The 22,743-nt window shown below is 35.9% G+C and overlaps 1 protein-coding gene and 2 long non-coding RNA genes across 3 annotated transcripts; 1 reads left to right on the top strand and 2 right to left on the bottom strand.

Moving 5' to 3' along the window:
* Positions 1-21: 21 nt before the first annotated feature.
* On the bottom strand, positions 22-4,312 carry LOC128016289 (uncharacterized). Its single transcript, XR_008184129.1, has 5 exons — positions 4,218-4,312; positions 4,006-4,087; positions 2,546-2,656; positions 2,276-2,369; positions 22-667 (listed from the first exon to the last, which is right to left on the bottom strand). It is a non-coding gene; the product is annotated as an uncharacterized LOC128016289 (long non-coding RNA).
* A 3,967-nt stretch (positions 4,313-8,279) lies between these two features.
* LOC128016288 (uncharacterized) lies at positions 8,280-8,901 on the bottom strand. Its single transcript, XR_008184128.1, has 2 exons — positions 8,738-8,901; positions 8,280-8,648 (listed from the first exon to the last, which is right to left on the bottom strand). It is a non-coding gene; the product is annotated as an uncharacterized LOC128016288 (long non-coding RNA).
* Positions 8,902-13,936: 5,035 nt separating this feature from the next.
* On the top strand, positions 13,937-22,497 carry LOC128016523 (beta,beta-carotene 15,15'-dioxygenase). Its single transcript, XM_052601085.1, has 11 exons — positions 13,937-14,258; positions 15,946-16,074; positions 17,243-17,372; positions 17,471-17,618; positions 18,071-18,212; positions 19,195-19,415; positions 19,535-19,786; positions 19,985-20,087; positions 21,540-21,634; positions 21,731-21,842; positions 22,075-22,497. Exons 1-11 carry the CDS (start codon positions 14,195-14,197, stop codon positions 22,227-22,229), a joined length of 1,551 nt encoding a protein of 516 aa, XP_052457045.1. The 5' UTR covers positions 13,937-14,194; the 3' UTR covers positions 22,230-22,497.
* The last annotated feature ends 246 nt before the right edge of the window (positions 22,498-22,743 follow it).

Below are 22,743 nucleotides of genomic sequence, written 5' to 3'. Positions count from 1 at the left end.
TTTAATGATTTAATACAAATATTGTTTTTCCATTAATAGCTTTATTTGGTTTATACATTTACATTAATTTAAGAAACATTATCAAGCTCACATTTTTAAGTCACATTAAGACACTTGAACAGCACTTAACACTTAAGCTCACATTTTTAGAAAACAGTAGCTCATATTTTTAACAGCAAGCTGCATTTTTAAATCACATTAAAATATTGAGCTCATGTTTAACAGTAAGCTTACATTTTTACAAAACATTACACTCACAATAAAAACAAAACATTAAGCTCATATTTTTAAGTCTCATTTTCAAAAGACCATGTGTAATATAAATGTGTTGCAATTAAAAGTGCGGCTAGCAATTTCTCGATTTTAGCCTAACAGCTGGTTTGCCAACGACTGTGTTTTAGGCTGCAGGTCTTTCTGCCCCAAGGAAAGTAGAATCCGCTGAATAAAGTCAAACATGTATCCCAGTGACTTTGGGTAACTCAGGTGCAATGCATATATTGGTTCGAACAGAAGGCACATTGCTTTTTCAGGAAGGTCATGTAGATTGTCCATCACTAATTTTCCCTCGATTGCGATTCCAATCGAAGAGGGAGACCCATCTTGTCCCATCTTCAACTATCACAATCCCCACTGGCAGATCAAGAATTGAGCTGTGATCATCGGACATCTAGTGAAAAAACATTAACAAATTAAAATTAATTCACATACATGCAAGCTCATTTACATTTCAAAAAGGTGCAACTTAAAGGGTTAGTTCACCAAAAAATTTAAATTCTGTCAGTAAATAATCACCCTCACGTTGTTCCAACCCAGTAATACATCATCGGAACACAAATTAAAATATTTTTGATGATCCGAGTTGTCTCACTCCTCCATAGGCTTCTCTGTAATTTAAACTTGCCAGCCCAGAAAGTTTGTAAAGACGTTAAAATAGTCCAAGTGACCACAGTGGCTCAACCAGAAATTTATCAAGCGTAGCATTACGTCATGTAACAGCGCAGCGCCTCTGGGTTGTACATCAGAACGTAGGCTCACGCTGGTCATGTGTGTGATGCTGGCCAATAATGAGCCTACGTTCTGACGTACAACCCAGAAGTGCTGCACTGTTAGACTACTTAAACTCACTCAGAGAAACAAAGAGGACAATGTATATTTGAATAAAGACATTATTTTGTTTGTTTTTTTGTGCACAAATGTATTCTCATCGCTTGATAAACTTCAGGTTAAGGCACTGTAGTCACTTTGACTATTTTAACAATGTTTTTAACTTTCTGGGCCGGCAAGTTACAATTACAATAGAAACCTATGGAGGAGTGAGACAGCTCACAGATTTCATAAAAAATATCTTAATTTGTGTTCCGAAGATGAACGAAAGTATTACAGGTTTGGAACAACATGAGGGTGAGTAATTAATGACAGAATTTTCATTTTTTATTACACATTCACACGATGTCTCACATACACTGCATCAATATCAACCTAAAAGGGTTAGTTCACCCAAAATTTAAAATTCTGTCATTAATTACTGAACCTTGTGTTGTTGCACATCTGAAAGACCTACGTTCATCTTCGGAACATATATTAAAATATTTTTAATGAAACCCATTAGGTTTCAGTCCCTCCATACTAGAGATCCAATTCAATTACCACTTTCAAGGTCCAAAAAGGTATGAAAGACATCATTAAAGTAATCCATGTGACTCCAGTGGTTTAACCTCAATTTCATGAAGCTACACAAGTAATCTGTTTGTACAAAAAAAAAAAAAAAGTACAACTTTACACAATATAATCTCCAATGGACATTCACGCAATTACGTCTGCTCTCACATGAATACAAAACTCAAACGTTGTGGTGCTACATGAGATACTGTCTTGATAAGATAAACGATTGTCGTTGCAGATAAACATTTTCAAAATTAAATTTTTTTGCACAAACATAGCACTCGTTTTGCTTCATAAAATTAAGATTAAACCACTGGAGTACAGTAGTACAGAGTACTGCAACAAAGTATTTCCTATCGACCTTGAAAGTGTAGTTGTGTTGGATGTCAATGGAGGGACAGAAAGTTACAGAATATCATTAAAAAAAACCTATTGTGTCTTGAAGATGGAATGACACAAGGGTGAGTCAATGAATTACAGAATTTTCATTTTTGAGTGAATTAACCCTTTAGATTGATACAGTGTGTGTGAATGACTGAGATTGTGAATGTGTGAGAGTGTGTATAGAGGGTGAGAGGGTGTCTTTTGGACATTTTCTCCTTGGAACACTTACCAAACACATCTTAAAGAAAGCAGGAGAGTCATCTCCAAACCAAAGGGGTAGTCCTTGAAGCACCAAAGTTCAGTTTTTCAGTTGGCTCTGATAGCTTGTGTGGGAAAAATAACATTTTATTAAATCCAACCACTTGATAATAATACATTATAACAGCCTTTAAAGATTTAATCAGAGATCAACTATGAAGTCTATATTGGAGTTTATACAGAATCAATCTACTATCTTCTAAGATATATCTAGGATAAATTATTGGGACTTCTAACTAACCTTTGTTGCTTCAGAAGGTTCATCAAGAGGTTCATCATCATGTTGGTCAAGGGTCTCGTAAAATTCCCTTTTCAAGATCTTACCAGCAATCCTATTAAACTCCACGTAGACCTGAAAAAATTATGAAGGGGAAAGTAACGACATGCATGCATGGTGTGCTTGATTATTTTTTAAGATAAGTTAATTCCAGTCAAAGGTACAAACATGTGTTGACCTAAAAAAAAAAAAAAAAAGGTTAATTATTTATTTACTTACATTTAAAAGGATTTTTCATTCATGAATAAAAATTTGCTGTCAATTTACTCACACTCAGGCCATCCAAGATGTGGGCGACTTTATTTAGCAGAACATTAAAGGAGATTTTTAGCAGAAATTGTTGTCTTTGGCTATTCATATAATTAAAGTCAACTGTAACCATCCCTTTGATTGTCAAAAAACGTGTGCAAGCAAAACAAAATACAATAATTGTGGTCCCTGATGATATATTTGTGTCTTATGAAATGAAACGATAGGTCTATGCAAGCAACATTATTTATAACATTATAACCTTTACCCTGTACAAACAGCCCTGAGTGTATTTTCTACAGTCTGGAGAGCGAGTGTAAAGATCTATCAAACTTTGGGAATATGTGAAAACTCAATCTTCCCAATTTGAGATCATGCATGTGAACAATCTTACTTTTTTATACAGGTAGCAGCATCAAGGATAGTAGCAAGTACCATTTTGCACATCCTGCTAGTTGTAAATAAATCACACATCAGGGTGCTTGCGCTCCAGGCTGTCAGGAGGAGATGGGTCTGTTGTGTTGTTCATCAAAATGATACTTCCTGCTATTCTTAATGCTGCAACCCGTTTAAAAAAAGCAAAAAACATTCACATGTGTGATCTCAAATCGGGAAGATTGATAGATTCCCAAAGTTTGATATAACGTTAACGTTACATCTTTACGCTTGTGTTACAGACTGTAGTAAACAAATTCAGCTTTGTTTGCAGAGGCTGTGAATTAAAGGTAATATATGAGGTTTAGTTTCTTGCATAGACCTATCATTTCATATAATTTCATTCCACATAGCTATTCATTAATTAATAATATCTCTGTAAATGTGTCGCAGGCGGGAAAAGGTCTGCGGTTTTTAGTAAACATACCGGCCAAAGAAATTCTTGTAACGATTAACGTTAGGCATAAGTCAGTATTCACGCGGCAGCACAATTTTACACCAAATAAAAGAAACGTCCTTTCACAAATTACACAAAGAGCCATTTCAATGTCTGGAAATAGATTTTCTCGAAGTTCCAGCCGCAATATCACGCTTAGGCCTATTGTAAACAACAGCGCTAAGTTAGTCTGTAAAACATTGGCTATGTTTGGAAGTTAAGGGGTTTTAACTTAAATGCATTTATACCTAAAGTCCATTTGTATAAAAAAATAACATTTAACAGACAATAAATCAAAATTTACCAGCGTAAAGTTACTCCTGTGGCCTCGACTCTTCCCCCTCCTCGTCTGCTTCATAACCACCTGCCTGCTAGTGTTACTGTCCCTGCGGGAGGAAAACGGGAAATTCAGATGTTCTTACAGAAAGTTGGTAACACGAACGTGTTTATAACTCGAAGATACTCAAAGGCAACTAAGCAAAATTTAAATATATATTTTTCCATTATTCTACCTACCAGCGTACTCTGGGTCTTTCACGACGACTCTCTTCCCGCCTGCTTTAACGCCTGTCTGGCTGCTTGTGCAGCTGCCCGCTGCCAGAGTAAAACGGAAAAGTATTTTCAACATGCAAATAACATGGCAATAAAACGTATGAGGAAATAAAAAAAACAGCGTGTGTATATTTATGCGTTGCGTTTAAACCTTTACTTACCTATTTAACTTTAAACTTTATTATTTATTTGTTCTTTCAGGTGTTCCTGCAAATGACTGTGTCCTGCAGTCAGTGCTGCGTCTTCAGCAAATTCGACAAAAAATTCCCGCCTTGTGTTATATTGGCCAATCGGCGCTGTTGTCAAGGCAGAATTTCAAGCGCGACCAATCATTTTTAAACAGAGACGTACCCAATAATTTAAATAAATGGAAATTCTGAGTTAATAACACTTAAAATCTTAATTCAAAAGATGTTTCCTGCCAATGAGTAATTTATACACACCTGTTTAAGTTTTGATGGCAAAACTGGTTGTTATAAGTAATGTGAAGTTATGTTAACTTGATTTCTTTATTAATTACAACATTAGGGTTTACAGTGTACAATACTTTAGTATTTTTACTTTAAAAAAATGACATTACATTCAGTGTGTTACTTGCCATTTCTTTGTAATTATTTCTGTATAAATCATATAATACAATTGTCATATATTATATATATATATATATATATATATATATATATATATATATATATATACATATATATATACACACACACAGTATACTATACACACACACCGGTATAATGTTATTCTTATTTTTCTGAGAACAATACTGCAACCATGTGACATTAAGAGTGTAATCATTCTGGTTATAGTTGACTTGTATCCTTGAACCGGAGGACAACAATGAAAGACATCATTACTCTGTGTGGTCCTCCATACAACGTTGTAGGCTCGGTTTTTCTGAGAGTGATGTTGCTTCAACTTTGGACTAATTTTGAGGGTAAAGTTCAGAAAGGGTAATGTACAGTTTTAAAAACTTTCAATTAGTTAATTTCTTATCACACATCTGATAAGACTCAGTCAACGGTGGATTTCAATCTTATAGGTGTAGGTGGTTAATCTAAAAAATAAAATGTACAAAATGTAGTTTCTGGTACCTTTAAAAAGTAAACATTTCAAATGTATTTACCCCTAAATGGTGCATTATAGTACCTTAAAGGTTTTCCAAGAGTGTATGTGGTTTCCAATGTTTTGTCAAGTCCCCCTTCATACATTTATCTCAGGTTCTTACTTAAAAGTGAGTCTATAGGAGTCTAAGCTCATTTTTACTTATCAAGCCAAATAATTTGAGGCAATATTCATGTCACAAGTTATGCACCGAACTTAATACTTAGGGTTGGCTGTTTGTTCAAATAGGTTTTGTTTGTTTGCCACAGCCATATGAACCCAAGACTTGTTGCCCACTGAAGCTAAGCAGGGTTAAGATTGGTCAGAAGCTGGATGGGAGACCTCCTGAGAAAACAATGGAGGAGGTGTTAGTGAGGCCAGCAGAAACAGAGATTCTCAAAGGTTTCAAAAGCACCCAACGATACATATAATCAAACACTTTAGATATAGCAAGATACTTATATTACTATCAATGGGAGGAAGTAAAGGACAACATGGTAAACAAAATTATGCAATCTAAATAAAATAACCAATCGCCAATTGGTAAAGTTATTATGTCACTGCAAATATGAAAAAAAAGTGACGTGACATTCAGCCAAGTGTGGTGCCCCATACTCAGAATTCAGCTGCAAAATTCCTTTGAAGGGACTTGATATAATCCTTAAAAGTGATACATGTCATTTAGTGACCACCAGTGGCTATAAATAGTATTGCAAAAATAGTTTCTAATTGCAAATTGTCTCAAAACTCAACAGCACAGTCTTAAGGTGTTGTGGGTGGCTGCCAGGGCTTTGGTAAGCTGTTGCTAAGATGTTCGAAGTAGTTTTAGCACATTGTTATGCAGTTGCTATAGTGTTCTGGGTTGTTGCTGACTGGTCCACAATAAGCTTCTCTCTAATCTCTATGAAGTGCAAACTGAGCTCATTTTAATGCTTGGGATTATGGATTTGAAAAAAAGATGAAAAATAGTAAGATGCAACAATTAGTAAAAAAAATTTAATTTTACCTCCTGGAACCTGCAATGTGTATTTAATTTTGCCCTTCTCTGAGGTGCATGTTCCCATGCTGTAGCTATTTCCCTCTTTATCATAATTCATGTCACAATATTTACAGGAAGGTATTTCAGGTAGTCCACCTTGAGCGAATAAAGCAGCAACAATATTTTTTAAGGACGAGCAGATGTCATAACAAATGTTAGTAAATCGGTAAGACTGTAAAATGAGTGGCTCATTCATACTGTATAATCCAGCAACCTTCATGCAGTGGAAATGTAAACCAGAAGACAGAACGAGCACAGTGTTAAGGGGCGGGGCTACATAAGGTCTATAGGTTTATCAGTTGAAACATAATCATTTAATGCAGGGGTTCTCAAAATCTATATTCAAAGGTCCAAATCTGAATTTTCATCAGAGTCAAAGGTCTGGAACAGAACAATTGTTTATTACAAAACATGTTTTTAATAAACAAAAAGTCATATGCACAACAAATAAACATTAATAATAAAAAATAATAAAAGTAAATAAAGTGCCCTTTGCTTTCAAAACACATAACAAGTGCAAACGTGGCAAAACAATTAATTTAAGTATCAGCAATAGAGGTTGAAAAAAACAAGGTCTTAGAAATCATGGCAGCTGATGGCCAATATATGATGTTATTTTTTTTTTTTGGACAATATATTTGGCCGATTTTCTTTTTTTCTCATTTTATTTAATAAAAAAGATTTTGAGTAAATTATATATATATATATATATATATATATATTAGCTTAGTTTATCAAAGTAGGAAATATAATCATGATTATATGACAATGGACTGCAGTGCTCTTAAAATACAAAATGGAGATGAGTCCGAACTTTGAGAACTGATTTATTGTGCCTTATAAGCTGTAATACATGGTGCAGATCTTTTCATAGAAATTGGTCAATTTAAGGAGATTCATGGTCGGTGATCAGGTTTACGGCATGAAACTGAATGGATGACCTTTGAGAACCAGTTTTATTGCTCTGCTCAATGGCCTTGTCAGTTAAATATGTGCCATAAGACACGTTTTAATTCTTGTTTGAATATAGGCTACTCAAATCTTCTTAGGAAACACTTAGCTCTCATCTAGATGTTTCCTATGACTTTATCATATTTGATAAAAATTAAGCAGTAAATGTTTTACTTGTGCCTAAACGAAACAAAAGATAGTTTGTCTATAGGCTATTCCTTTTTACTTTACCACAGTTACCAAATCATAAATACAGACTTTAATCAGATAGAATGGAAAGATGTGTTTTACAGCAAATCGTTATTCCAAATTGCAAACAAGTATGAAAACAAATGAAATTGCTGAAAGTGTAAGTCTTTCTAATGTGTCCAAATCCCAGTATTGAAGCGAAATGAACAGCAGCTTTGCATGCATTCTCTGAAATTATGTTTAAAACAACAAGCTCTGTTGAAGCTGTGGTTTAGAGGTTAGGACAGTGGCTCTCATGTGGTACAAATGGGTTTGATTCAAAGTCTTTTCTCCTCTGCTGGTAACAAGAGAGACTGTGTACTGTCTGCATATGGTTGTGGATCATGAAAGGCCAATTTTTACGATCTTTCAGTGCAGCAATCATGTGTTCTTATTCCCCTATCTGCATTATTATGGTAGTTATCTGTAAAAGTTGAAGATCAAGAAGGTATTAGCATATCAGTGAATGTACACTGTACATGGTTATTTTCTGTAAAGCTTCAAAAAGCGTTTTGAATAAGTTGGGCTGAAAATGAAAAATTAGAAATAACACCCTAGCTGTTTTATCTGCAAATAGATGAAATAGATATATATACACACACACACACACATAAATACATATACTAATTTTCAAGTAAGGAAAAATTCAGAATAATTTTTTAGGCACGGCAAGGATGTCACGCTGCTGCTAGGAAGATGATGATAATATCCTTTAATGGAAATCCAGAAAATTAAGACAATAACACACAGGCCCTGAATTCCATTCAGAATAGCTCATCCCTTCAAAGGGTTTAACATCTGATATACAGGTGGGAGAGGAGACCGAGTTGGAGACGGAGAGCCCATAAGCCAGGGTGATGTAGAGCAGAAGTTTTCAACTACAGTCCACGCACCCACCCCACAAACGTGGAGGAGTACCCTTGAGGACCTTCCATTGAGCGTTTTGCCTTTGCAGTGTTGTTCAGTCCTGAGATGAAGAAAAAGCAGAGGCTGCTGTCCGGGTAGTGGATTAAAGTTGAAATATCCACAAGGTCTCTAGTGTGGTCCTCAAGGGAGTGATCTCTCTGCTCCAGCAGGAGGAATAGGACAGAGGGGGAAATCCATAATGACAAAACAGAACTGGGAAAAATTTAAATAAATGTTGCATATTTACACTTTTGTAGGCCAGTTATTCTGTCACGCTGCTGCCATCAAGATGATAAAGTCTATGATAATAATAATATCATTTAATGGAAATCCAGAAGATGATGACAAAAGCACACAGGTTTAACATAGGTTTAACAAACACACATTAATAACCGGCAAGGAAGAACTGAAAGGGAGCAACTTAAATGCACAGACCAAACAAGGATAATTAACTAACACAGGTGAACATTATGAACTAATCAGACAAGAGGGAAAACTAGGTCAAGGGAAACATGAGGAAAGAAAACAAACTAAAAGTCCATGATCCTGACAAAAGCAATTTTATTTACATTGCATTTAATACACAATAGTAATTCAAAGTGCTTTACATAAAAAATAATTAAAATAATCATACAAATAAATCACAACAATTAAAGCAAAAACAAAACATAAAAAATATATTAAAATCTAAAAAAAACTTTTAAGAATAAATAAAGAAAAATTTGTATACATACAGTGTAATCATTTTGGATGTGGCACAGTGCTCATTCAGTAAATGCACAGCTGTGTTTTAAAGTCTAGATTTAAATGGGACTGCTTTTAGCACATCTCGGCCCATATTCACAAAACATCTTAACGCTAAAAAAAAATTTATAAGAAAAGCTTTAAAATTATGAGCGTGTCCATCCTAAATTTAGGACTGCCGAATGATTTACCTTTGAATAAAGGGATCACCTTCGATTTTGAAGGTTATTTACATTTTCTTTTGATTATCCTCTTATCCTAATTTTCATTAACCAGTTGGGCAAGTAGTCACAGCTGTCATGGCTGGTCATCCGGTGCATCCCTAATTCATAGCAGGCAGGTCAACCCTGCCCTTACTCTTAGCCTAAGACTTCTCTCAGTTCCCTAGTAAAGGTTTGCCTCAGCATCTTTGTGAATAGGTTTTAAGAGAAAACTCTTTGCTGATAACTTTTATTGCTATTTAGGAGAACTCTTGGTGGGAAGATAAAATGTTTTGTGAATACGGGCCCTGGTCTCTTATGAAAACTGATTCCAACTGGGAGTAGTAGAATAGCTAAAAGCAGACTGTGACGAGTGGGGCGGGGCTGAGAGCCGTGGGAATGGAGCGAGGCCGTTGGAGTGATTGGAAATGAGCAACACCTGCTCGACCCACTGGTCTTGAGTCCCACAGAGGAGATGGAAGGATATAAAACAGGAGCGACGACAGTGAAGGACGAGAGAGGACCAGGCCTGGGTTTTATTTTATTTTATGTTTTGGGTTTTGTTTGTCTTTATTTTATTATTAAAGTTGTGATTTTGATTGTCCGCCGGTTCCCGCCTCCTTCTTCCCGTGTATATGAAGTTTTATTGTTACATTGGTGCCGAAACCCGGGAGAAGGAGGGACGCGCTGCTCTGGTGAATCCGCAGTGCCATCGAGCAGGCGAGGAAGTGTGCCGCCATGGACGCTTGAGGTGGTGGGCTGGAGTGAGTTGCCAGGGACGTGATGTGGAAGGGCGGCTGCCGTCCGTGAGGGAGCGGAGGAGTCGGCGCCGTTAGCCAGGGGGCCGGAGCCTGCTGCTATCCCTGATGGAATGTGGAGGAGCAGGGAACGGGGGACTCCTGCCAGCTGCCCAAAACCGGTAGAGCCGTCGCCGAGGGCCGTCCAGTGACACCGCCAGGCAACGCGGAGGACATCACCCAGCTGGTGGAGGGCCGAGCGGCAGTGCGTCTAGGAACCGGATTTTTTTTTTCCTCTCTCTCTCGTCTCTGTCTCACCTCATCCTTCCATCTCCTTTTCTCTCGCCTCGTCTGTCCTAACCCCGGGTTCCCACAGGTCACCGTAAGCAGTCCCCACCAGAGAGAAGGGGGAGTAGAGCGCAGTCTCGGGAGAACCCCCCAGCCTGCAAGAAGCCGGTGGAGTAATTGAGAAATGAGCGACACCTGCTTGACCCACCGGTCTCGAGTCCCACGGAGGAGATAGAAGGATATAAAACAGGAGCGTTGACCGTGAAGGACGAGAGAGGAAAAAAAGTAAAAAAAAAAAGTAAAGGAAAAAAAGTATCCAAACTGGTTATGTTAGTTGACCAATCAGGACACAGTATGCTACCGAAAGGTGGGGTTTAAGGAAACTGAATATTTTGAACAGCTTCGCGCGAACCGTTTGGGGATCTCTGAGAATTGAGGTAATTTTAAAATGATATTTTGACAAAATTACAATGTTTTTTAAAGTTCTGGGAAGGGTGTCAAGGCTGCAAGTTGATGTTTTAAGGTGCTGTACTGTTTTTTTTTTCATAATTTTGCTATCAACTGCTTTGAAATCAGACATAGTACTGTAATAAATTTCTGAAATTGTGGTCAGATCAGTTTAACCTCTCCACAATTTGAGGATGTGCTGATTGTCTTTCTGATATTATTGTTCTTCTCAGAAAAGGAGGAAGCAAACTCATTGCATTTGCTGTCTGGGAGCATTTTTCACTGGCAATCTGACTTGGACTTTTTAGTCTCTCAACAGTAGCAAAAAGTGTGTGTGTGTGTTTTGTTCAAGTTGCTCTTTAAATGGTTTGAGACTGTCTTTCTAGCTGTGCTTAGATCCACACTGAAACCATGAAGGCAGTCTTTATAGATGTTTTAGTGAATTTCAAATCATTTCATCAGATTTTTTTTTTTTTTTTTTTTTTTTTTTTTTGCATTATCTTTTCATACTCTGTACTGCCTTTGGGTTTCTTCTTTCAGACTTTCACAGGGGTAATGTCATAAATAACATTCTTCACTTTTGAGTTAAAGGAGTCAAGGAGAAAAATCAACAAAGTCTGCAGATATGCTTGGTGTTAAATGTATAACCTTCATAAACAGCACTTTAGTTAAACTTAATGTACTAAAATTAAAAATAAGAATTTAAAAATAGGAATTTTTCTCCAAAGAATTTAATGTGAAATTGTGGAAATTAGAATTTGTTTTGGTCATGCTGTGACATTATACATAATTTGTGACGAATTACTGGCCATATCAGTTCAGGTCAGGGTTTTTATTTAATTAAAAAAAATACTATATGAGTGGTTGACACAGGGTGTGTATAACTAGAATCGTATTCTCAGCATGCTGCCCTCACATGCAATCAGAAATGTCCAATTTCCCACTTATGAAGTCGTGATTTAGAGGTTGTCTTACTCAAGTGCTTTAATGTCGGAAATAATAAAATGTAGCATCCCATTGGTTGACTATCAGAAACATTCACTACACATGCAGTTTTGGTGACAATTCTGGAATTTGCTTATAAAACATACTATAAATGATCATTCATGTCTAGCCTATTAATATACACTACTTTAAATAACAAGACAAAGGGATGTAGTTGTTGTGAGAACAGCACTGAGCAATTTGTCCCATCCATATTTAAAAATATGATCCGCCAAACTCGGAAACTGGTATCAAAATTATTTCCGAATTTCCCAGTTGTAAATACGATTTGAGCGTACTTCATGTTTAATTTCCGATTAGGAAACTCGTATTTATGATAATTCCGATAGCACGTGAAGGCAGCATGTGTTAAATAACCAGCTGTTTTAACCTCCTGAAACCCGAGAGATTGCCTGTTGTGCATTTTATAATTTTTCTTGCTATTTGGGATATGTAGGACCTAATAAGTATAATACCTAAAATTTGTTTTTGTACAGGAAGTAGTTTTCCCAGAAAAAAGATGGGTCTATCATGATGTGAAATGCTGCAAAGCAGTTTCATTCACTTTGCAAGCACAGATGCACATTGCATGTCATGCATCGCAGACAGGATTTCCCAGTGCAGCCTTGTGCTCTGCATTCATGCATTTCATTTATAAAGTTATGTTATGTCCTCGGCAGAGGACATCGGGACTCAATTTCTAAAAAAAAAATTAAAAGACATGAATGAAAATGCATAGGCAAAAACAACAGATTTTTTTAAATCACCAATAAATTTTTAATGTTCAAGATTTTTTTTTTTTTTTTTTTACCAAACTTTGTATAAAGATGATTCTCAACTATGGTATAACAGAATAATTCAGTATAACATTTTTCTTTCTGCAAAATGTGTGTAAAATTACCATTAATGGGTTTTCTAATTATATACAATGTATCTATAAACTAAATCTAATTTGCATATAAATGTGTTTTTGGGGCAACATGTAATGAAAAAAGAAGTGTAATAATGTGAGTAATAATTGTCAAGATTTTCATAATAATATATAATATTTCATAGAATATTGAAATATAATTTCTTTCTCTATTCATTTGTTATGTCTCCAAAAATGCGTCATAAGCATGCGTTTAGTCCCGGTGTCCTCATCTGAGGACATGTATGAAATCAATGTCCTGTTTAGTAACAGAAAGTCATATTTTGATTTGAAACCCCATAACATATTTCTGAGATGTTGATTTATGACACAGAATTTAAAAATTAGACAGATTTAAATGATAACTACAATATATTATAGAAATATTATCATATTTCTATAAGAGTGTCACTAAATTAATTTCAGACATTTTGATGACCAAGGAGAGGGAGTGGTCATGTGAAACATCCAATCATTTGGTATCTCTGAAAAGCCCTGAATGTGCTCTGTACAGGACATCCAGATCTAAAACTGTGGCATGAACAGACTCAGAGAAATTCACAAAAATATAATGTCCTCATATGAGGCCACAGGGTCTCAAGAGGTTAAATGCAATCACCTTAAATGTGGGTGGATCCTCATTTGCTCACTATGGACTGGTTGGTATTCATTGCCCGAAGTGTATATAGAACATAAACATTTAATCATAATGAATACTGTCTACAATATAGAGTTTTACTGTTCACTGAATATAGAAAACATACATTTTATTGTTGCATTTATTAGGATTAAAAGAAAAGTGTTAAAAGTGTTGTGCTGGCAGTTATAGGTTAACAGTCATTTGGATATAGACTGAAATCTAGCTCTATCAGCATGGACTGACTTCAGAAGTTTTTGTTTTTATTTTCCAATATAACTGTAAAAAAAAAAAAAATATTCAGAGTCACTGTTTTTTTTAAGCAGCAAAATGTTTAATAGGACGCTATTGAGATGAATTCAGCAGAGTAAATTTTGTCATGTGATCTCAACATGGCATGACTGACATTTTTGACAAAAAACAACGACAAAAGTAAAACGCTTACCTGGCTTTTTGATGTTTATCTCAGATAATCGTTATGCTAATGGTATGTTACAGTTAAATGAAATAGACAACCAGATTGACCTAGTTTGTGTGTTCTCTTTCATATAATTTGCACCTGTTTACATTTTAAGACAGAATAGTGGTGAACAGTAAATCACGATCCCACGGCAGTAATGAGATGATAAGAGAAGCACGTTGCAAACACAGTCCTGTAATGAGAGGCGGAGTCTTCAGCTTCTTAAATCTTTAAAGACAGTTTGTGTTCGAACGCCACATTTCTGAGGAGAGAAACTTTCGACGACGCTTTGGAACGATGCAGTACGACTATAGTAAAAACAAGGACGAGCATCCGGAGCCCATCAAAGCTGATGTAAAAGGTATGAGCTGAAAATACGTTGCCATCACGCGCCTGTAGTGAATCAATGCCGTTTTTTCGCTGATAAGTGTTAAATACTTAATGTGTTTATTTACGCAACATAAAAATTTGCACTGCACCGTGTTTTATTGTATTTCTCTTGGAAGGCATCACTGTGACGTAAACACTTTTATAATGGGACATTAACGATAAGTTCATATTATCTTATTCACCTTGTCCAGCCATGTCAGACAACTAACAAATAAACAATTTTGTTAGAATTTTTCGTATCTTTTTTTTTTCTTATTCCTATCAGTTATTGTTTGATATACCATGTGAAGCCTGACTGTTTGTTTGTAACACTAATAGTTTAACTTGGCGGTTGGAAATTATTAAATCCCCACTATTGAAGCTTGACCAAATTAGTTTACTGGTTGACTAGAACTTACTAGTTGAGAATGCCTGATAACACTCAGTAATGAGATGAATCGCTATCTTTTTTTTTTTTTTTTTTTTTTTTTATGGCCTCCATGTGAAAAAAATAAAGCTAAGAATTTCAAAGTAATGTTTTATCTTCACTGGATTTATTTCATTTCGTACTGTGTTTTAAAAGTTTTGAGAATGCTTGATTTTAACTTCGTTTTTAAGGATTGAAACGCATGTACTTGAATTTGAATATCTTGCTTGAAATTCTGTTTTTTTTTTTTTCTATAATTGAGGACATGCAGTGTGTAGCGATGCATTGGCACTTACAAATTATGTGTAAAATCAACTCCCTAGTCACCCTAAAGGTAGCCAAATGGTATAATCTAATAACTCATTTACTTGGGACAACATTTGAAATTGGTTTGTGTATGTTAAAATCATCATACTAAACCGGTCCTCTCATTCTCGTGGTGTCCAGATCACCTAAACCAGTTTTTTTTATATATATATATATATATATATATATATATATATATATATATATATATATATATATATATATATATATATATATATACATACATATACATTCATCATATTCTCTTTGAATTAAATTACTTAAAACCAGACAATTATGACTTGCACTCCATATTCGAAGTGTTTAGCTGCTTAAATGGACACCAGACAAAAACTGCTTTCTGCAACAATTTTAGTCCGTAACACAACAATATATTAAGTATTCCTACATATTTTTTTTTTAAATAAAACCGCTAAGGGGGTGAAATTATATATTTTTTTTTTGACTACCATTCTTTCTCTTGCCCGCTTGCTTGCTCGTTCTGCAAGCAATGGGAATGCAGTAGTGTATTTTTCCTTTTGCTGGTACAAATGGGAAAATACAGTTTATATTAGCTATGGTCTACTATAGAATAAGTTTCAGAATAGGCAGTAACAATAATGAATAGTAATTTTTATTAAGTAACTTTTGCACTGCTTGAATTTCAGGTTAAAAAATTGTACGAACCCTGTACTTTTCATATGCATTTATTCAGTTAGCAGATGCTTTTAGTCATTGTCAGTTAAAATAGGAAAGAATACAATGAATTTATCATTAATAGGCCTGCGATATTTAATCATGATACAGAATTAAAATGAATGGTGTACATCTAGAGCAGAATTTTAAATCCAGGAAAGGACAAACTGAAAAAGGAAAAAAAGTATTTAAAAATGTGATGTGTATACACTTTATTTAATTTTTCTCTTCTTTTTAATTTTCTCTGCAGGCTTGATTCCTGAATGGCTGCAGGGCACGCTTCTACGCAATGGACCTGGCCTCTTCTCTTTGGGAGAGACAAGATACAACCATTGGTTTGATGGAATGGCACTTTTGCACAGTTTCACAATTAAAAAAGGTATTGACTTTGTCATTCTGGCTTTTACGTTTCTACTGTCCTGAGGATTTTGTTAGTTCAGTGGTCCACATGAAGATACAGGTCCATCTCAAAAAATTAGAATATTATGGAAATGTTAATTTTTCTGTAACTTAAATTTCAAAAGGGGTGGGGTTTTTTTTTCCCCTTCCTCTCTCCAATTCTGATGGTTATGACTTTCAGCTTAAAATTAAAAACCAGATTAAATTATGCACTCAGTACTTTGTTGGGGCACCTTTTGCACAAAATTACTGCTTCAGCGTGGCATGGAAGCCATCAGCCTGTGGCACTGCTGAGGCATGATTGAAGCCCAGGTTGCTTTGATAGTGGCCTTCAGCTCCTCTGTATTGTTTGATGTTCCTTATCTTCTTCCTCACAATACCCCATAGAGTCTCTGTGAGGTTCAGGTCAGGTGAGTCGGCTGGCGAATCAAGCACCGTAATATCATGGTCCACAAACCACAAGGAAGTCAGGAAAATGGCTGCATTGACTTTGGACTTGATGAAACACAATGGACCAACAGACATCACGGCACAACAAATAATCACTGACTCCAGAAACTTCACATTGGACTTTGGATTCTTTGCGCCTCCAGTCTTCCTCCAGACCTTGATTTTCAAATGAAATGCTCAATTTACTTTAATCTGAAAAGACCGTGGACCACTGAGCAGCAGTCCAGTTCTTTTTCTCCTTACCCTAGGTGAGATGCTTCTGAAGTTTTCTGGTTTGGGAATGGCTTGGTTCTAGGAGCAGAAATTCTCACTGCTCCACTCACATGCTTTGCTTCCAGTCAACTTTCTCTGAAAACATTTTGATACAGCACTCTGTGAACAGCCAGTCCTTTCAGCAATGACCTTCTGTGGCTTACCCTCCTTGTGGAGGGTGTCAGTGATCGTTTTCTGGACAACTGTCACGTCAGTAGTTTTTCCTTTATTTGTGGTTGCATGTTCTATACTTGCCCAAGAGGTTCCCAGTATTTATACTCTAGATTAATTAAGCTCAAAATTGAATATTCTAATTTAGAGATGATGAATTTATGTTCCTAAGCTGTAAGTTGTAACCATTAGAATAAAAAAAAAACAAAAAAAAAACAAACAAGCTCTTGAAATATTTGTTTTTGTGCAATGTCTTTTTTTTTTTTTTTTCCCAGGAGAAGTGACGTACAAAAGCAAGTATCTTCAAGGTGACACCTACAACTCGAACATGCAGGCCAACAGAATAGTGGTGTCAGAGATGGGAACCATGGCATACCCAGACCCATGCAAAAATATATTCTCCAAGTAAGTAGCATAACTCTCTGATATGTTTGTTTCAGGAAGAAAAAATGATAGTTAGTGAAGGTTTTTTTTTTTTTTTTTTTTTTTTTTTTTTTTCTCAGAGTGATCACTTTCCTGAGCCACACCATTCCAGACTTCACTGACAACTGTGCCAATAACATAATCAAATATGGAAATGAATACCATGCTACATCTGAGACCAATTACATTCGTAAAATTGACCCCATGACTTTAGAGACCCAAGACAAGGTAAAAAAAAATTGTAAAAGTATCTAGTTCAGACTCTACAACTCTAGTCTGTGCAGACTGATGTCATTTGCATGCAATCTGCTAGCAACTACATGGCACAAACTTGATTACATGGCACAAACTAATTGCTTTCTGCAGCCAATGAGCTTGCTTGCTCAACCTTTATATAGACTAGTTCAGTGTTTGCTAAAAGCTAGTTAAGCTAAATATGCTATGGGATTTATTTATGCCTATTCAAGCTGTAGCAGCATATCTTGCTATATACTCCCAGCAGTTTGTCTATCTATTGGCAGTAAATTCCATTCAGCCGCAGCTTGCATAGCAGTTCTAGTCTACCAATACCAAATTTTCTCATATCCATGATAAAGCTATTCTGAGAATAGTCACGATTTAAATGTTTTTCTTTTTTGTTTACATGTCCTCAAAGAATATTTTTGCTTTATTTGCTCAAGGTGGACTACCTGAAATACCTTCCTGTAAATATTGTGGCATCACATACGCATTATGATAAAGAGGGAAATAGCTACAGTATGGGAACATGCATCGCAGAGAAGGGCAAAACTAAATACACCTTGTTCAAGGTTCCAGGAGGAAGTAAGTATAACTTCTGGTGCACCTTACTTTTTTTTTTTTTTTTTTTTTCATCTTAAAGCTGCAGTCGGTAACTTTTGACGCTCTAGCGGTTAATAAACCGAACTGCTTGCGGAAGAACATCGTAGCCGGAACTACTTCTCTCTGTTTATGTCTATGAAGAATCACAAAGGTACTGGGTTACTCCGCCTCGGTATCCCCGAAGCAATCTAAAATAGTCCGAATATAAACACTTATTATAGGTGCACCCTAGTGATTCAGGACAAGCTAAAAACACATTTGGAAAATGGATTAATGGTGTACTCTCTTATTATATACATTTCTACATCTTGAACACAAAGTTACGGACCGCAGCTCTGATTGGTTGTTTCTTAACGGGAGCGGATGAATTTCTGCAAATGGCAATAGGACCACTGGGAGGAGCCAGAGGAGATTTTCACAGATTATCTGTCTCATATTCTACTGTCAGGACATAATGACAGGTTTAACAAATATTTAAAAAATATATATTTTTACAAAAGTTACCTACTGCAGCTTTAAGGGTTTGTTCAAATCCATAACCCCCAGATATTAAACTTGGCTCTGCTTGCACACGTCTAAACTAATTGGAACACCTTAGCAACAGCGTACCAATGCTCTGGCAGTCATATTAAAGCTTGTGCTGTTAAGTTTTGCTGAAAAACTTGCAATTATTTTTGGAATACTTGTTTATAGCCACTGGTGGCCACTAAATGACCTGCATCACTTTTAAGCATTATATCGAAGTCCCTTTGAAGGAAAGTTCACAGCTGCATTATGTATTAAACTCAGGAAAGACAGATTTTTAATTTCAAACCGTTGCTTCTGGCCCAAAAAAAGAAAAAAGAAAAAAAAATCACTTGCAAGAAGTTTAGAAAAGCTCAGGTTGTTCCTGTCACTAATTACCTGACATGCTAAGAACTTCTAACCCTCAATTTCATTTTTTTTTTTTTTTTTTTTTAATCAGGTGGGTCAGATGGGTCTCCACCTTTGAAAAGCGCTGAGGTCGTGTGTACTGTGCCCTGCCGTTCCCTGCTCTCACCCAGTTATTACCACAGCTTTGGCATGACCGACAACTACTTTGTCTTTATCGAGCAGCCCTTAAAGCTGGATGTCCTCAAAATGGCCACAGCCTATCTGAGGAGGGTCAGCTGGGCCAGCTGCATGAAATTCCACCCTGAAGACAGCGTAAGGATAAACTCTTTTAGACCGTTTGATTGCCCGTCTGGACATGCTTCTGTCAACTGGAAAATGTACCAGTTTACTTTGCATATTTAAACTTCTCTTTTATCACTTATGCTCATCAGACCCTAATTCACCTTATTGACCGAAAGACAAAAAAGGAAGTTGGGATCAAATTCTACACTGGTGCAATGGCTGTCTACCATCAAGTCAATGCATTTGAAGATGATGGCCATGTTGTTTTTGACGTGATCTGCTATGATGACAACAGCTTGTATGAAATGTTTTACCTGGACAAGCTGAAGGAGCAGATGGGAGCAGATACTGTGTACTGCAAGCCAAAGTGCAAAAGATTTGTCTTGCCCCTTAGCGACATGGTATGTCATGATGTTCACAGTATTCATATTTGGTAAACATTCTGGTTTAAAAAAAAAAAAAACTTTAAACTTTGGCTGCTGTGCAAACACTGTTATTTCCATCAATGGAAATCTGCTTTTATTATGCTCTATTAACAGACTTTGACTATAGACCGTAAACTGATTATTTAGATCCTTTTTTTTTCTTTTCTTACTCAGGGTGAGATGGGTGAAGATCTGGTCAAACTTAAATACACGACAGCAAGTGCTGTAAAGGAGAAAGAGGGGAAAGTTTTGTGTCAGGGCGAGGTTCTCTGTGATGGTAAGCTAATGACACTGAGTCCACTCTGTATGTATGTGTGTGTTGGGTTGTGTGTGGGTTTTTTATTTTTTTTTTTATTTATGGGCAAGTGTCCATTTGTAACTTGAATGTGTTTAGTCCTCATTTCATTCACTACCAGTTATTGTATCCCTACAAAAACAGTCCGTTATGCAGCTTTACAGTATATTGCAAATTGCGGTTATCACATTTTATTGTAATATCATAATCCTAAACCCTAGTTAGTAATGCAAATAGTTTTACAGTTTTCTGCACCCATCAGACCATGCAACTTTTTCCAATCTTCTATTGTCCAATTTTGGTGAGCCCGTGCACATTGTGGTGTCAGTGTCTGGTTTTTAGCTGACCGGAGTGGCACAGTGGCCTTCACAGCAGTGGCTGCAAAGCTACATATTTCTTCTTTATAAAGGGAGCTATAAAATCTTTTTTTTTTTTTTTTTTTTTTTTTTTTTTTTTAAATAGAGGTTGGTCAGTTATAAACTATGTTTTAAAGTCTTAAGTTATAACCAGGGGATTTGCATGAGGGAAAATTGCTCCTATCATGTCGTTTCAGTCATACTCCAATATAAAATGTGCTGTTTGTACTGGAGCTGAATTTAAATAATAATAATAATAATAATAATAATAATAATAATAATAATAAAAAGGCTATATGCGTTGAAATAAAAATAAGACTTAAGTTTTTCACTTCAATCGTAAGTGAACGTGTGAAATAATATTTACAGAAGCGGTCCATAATGAATAAAGGAAATTCTTACGTACATTCTCCTTCTGTAACTTCAAGAATCCAGATCAAGATGAATTGTTTGCTGTGTTTTATTTAAAATATTTGAAGCTATAATTTGCCTATGGTAATTAAACGAGTTAAAATGGGTTAATTTTCTCTCTTATAAAATAAAATCTAACGCAACGCTCCTGCTTGACTCGCATGCTGGTCCTGCTGCTGGTGTGGAAAACACACATTGTGAAACTAGCATTACTGTTGCCTTTCTATCAGCTCAAGCCAGTCTGGCCATTGTTCTGACCTCCAGCATCAACAAGGCATTTTCGCCCACAGAGCTGCCACTGGCTGGATCTTTTCGGTTTCAGACCATTCTCCGTAAAAAGATGGTTGTGCGTGAAAATCTCAGTAGATCAGCTTGTTTCTGAAATGCGCAGACAAGCATGTCTAGCACTAACAACCATGCCATGTTGAAAGACACTTAAATCTCCTTTCTTCACCATTCTGATGCTCACTTTGAACATAAGGTAGATCTCCTAGACTGTCTACATACTGTACCTAAGTGTATTGACTGCTATGTGATTGGCTTATTAGACATTGTGTTAATGTGTTGAATGGGTTTTAGCCAAAAGTGGCTGGCAAGTCACATTCTTTTTAATTATTATTTTAATACTTGGGCTCTCTTAATCTCTGAACTGATGCATCTCATGTAGGTGTGGAACTTCCAAGAATTAATTACAACTTCAATGGAAAGAAGTACAGATATTCGTACATGTGTTGTGTGGACACATCCCCAGTGGCTACAAAGGTATCGACTATTTAAATTTTTACAGTATATTTATAAACCTTGCAAAATTTCCAAAGTAAACATTGTCAGTAAATGTGATCCATATAAATCAAACAGATTGTCAAGTTTGATGCTGAGATGAAGCAGAAGATTGAGTGGACTGGAGGAGATGGTTTTGCCTCGGAGCCGGTCTTCATTCCCAGACCAGATGCAGTTGATGAAGATGATGGTTAGTTACGGTCTTAATAATCTGTGTGAGGTTTGTGCTATTGACCAAATGAATCGCATTGAATACATCAGCCGATGTCTAAATATGTCCTGTATTGTACATCGATTTCCAAATAAACGTTTCTGCATGTGGCCAAAGATTACAATTTTAAATGGATTTAAAAATCATATAATTACCTTTTTGTTATTTTCTTAACACTAAGCTGTTTGCTTTCTCTTTTCTTAATTTTTAGGTGTAGTCCTGACATGCATCATAAACGCCAAACCTGGGCAGGGTGGCTTTCTATTGGTGCTTGATGGCAAGTCTTTCAAAGAGGTTGCCCGGGCATGTATAGATGTAGATTTCCACATGGACATGCATGGCTACTTCATACCAGACAGTAGTTAAAGCTTTGTATGCCAGAAACACCGGCATGATGACCGAGATGGAGAATCTCCTGTAAATGTTGGTATTCTGATAATCTGGTTACAAAGTTGATAGACATTTGTATGTCACATTGAAGTCACATTTTGTGATTGACTATATACAGTGGAACAAATGGACACCATCTGGACCAAGAATACACTTTTTACATGTTTTGTTTTCTTATTTGGAAAAATATGTATAAAATGTACTTTAAGGTCAATTGTTATCTCAAATAGAAATGAGAACTGTTGTTCTGTCTTTTTTTTGCTTGCACAAAGACATCAAATGGGGTAATGTCCTCACATGAAATTCCGGTTTTCAGTTTGTGACGTTTTAAGATTTGGTAAGAATAGAATGTTTTTGATATGCCGCCTTATTCATGGGATCACCCATAAACCTAATTATTCATTCTAATAATAGTATATAACCCAAAACAAAAATAAAACAAAACATACAAAAATGTTCTACCAGCCTTATTTTTTTTTTATTAACAAGT

Source organism: Carassius gibelio, chromosome A7, assembly GCF_023724105.1.
Source record: "Carassius gibelio isolate Cgi1373 ecotype wild population from Czech Republic chromosome A7, carGib1.2-hapl.c, whole genome shotgun sequence".
Taxonomy (NCBI): Eukaryota; Metazoa; Chordata; class Actinopteri; order Cypriniformes; family Cyprinidae; genus Carassius; species Carassius gibelio.
The sequence above is the reverse complement of the archived record's forward strand: the minus strand, read 5'-3'. Positions and strand labels throughout refer to the sequence as shown.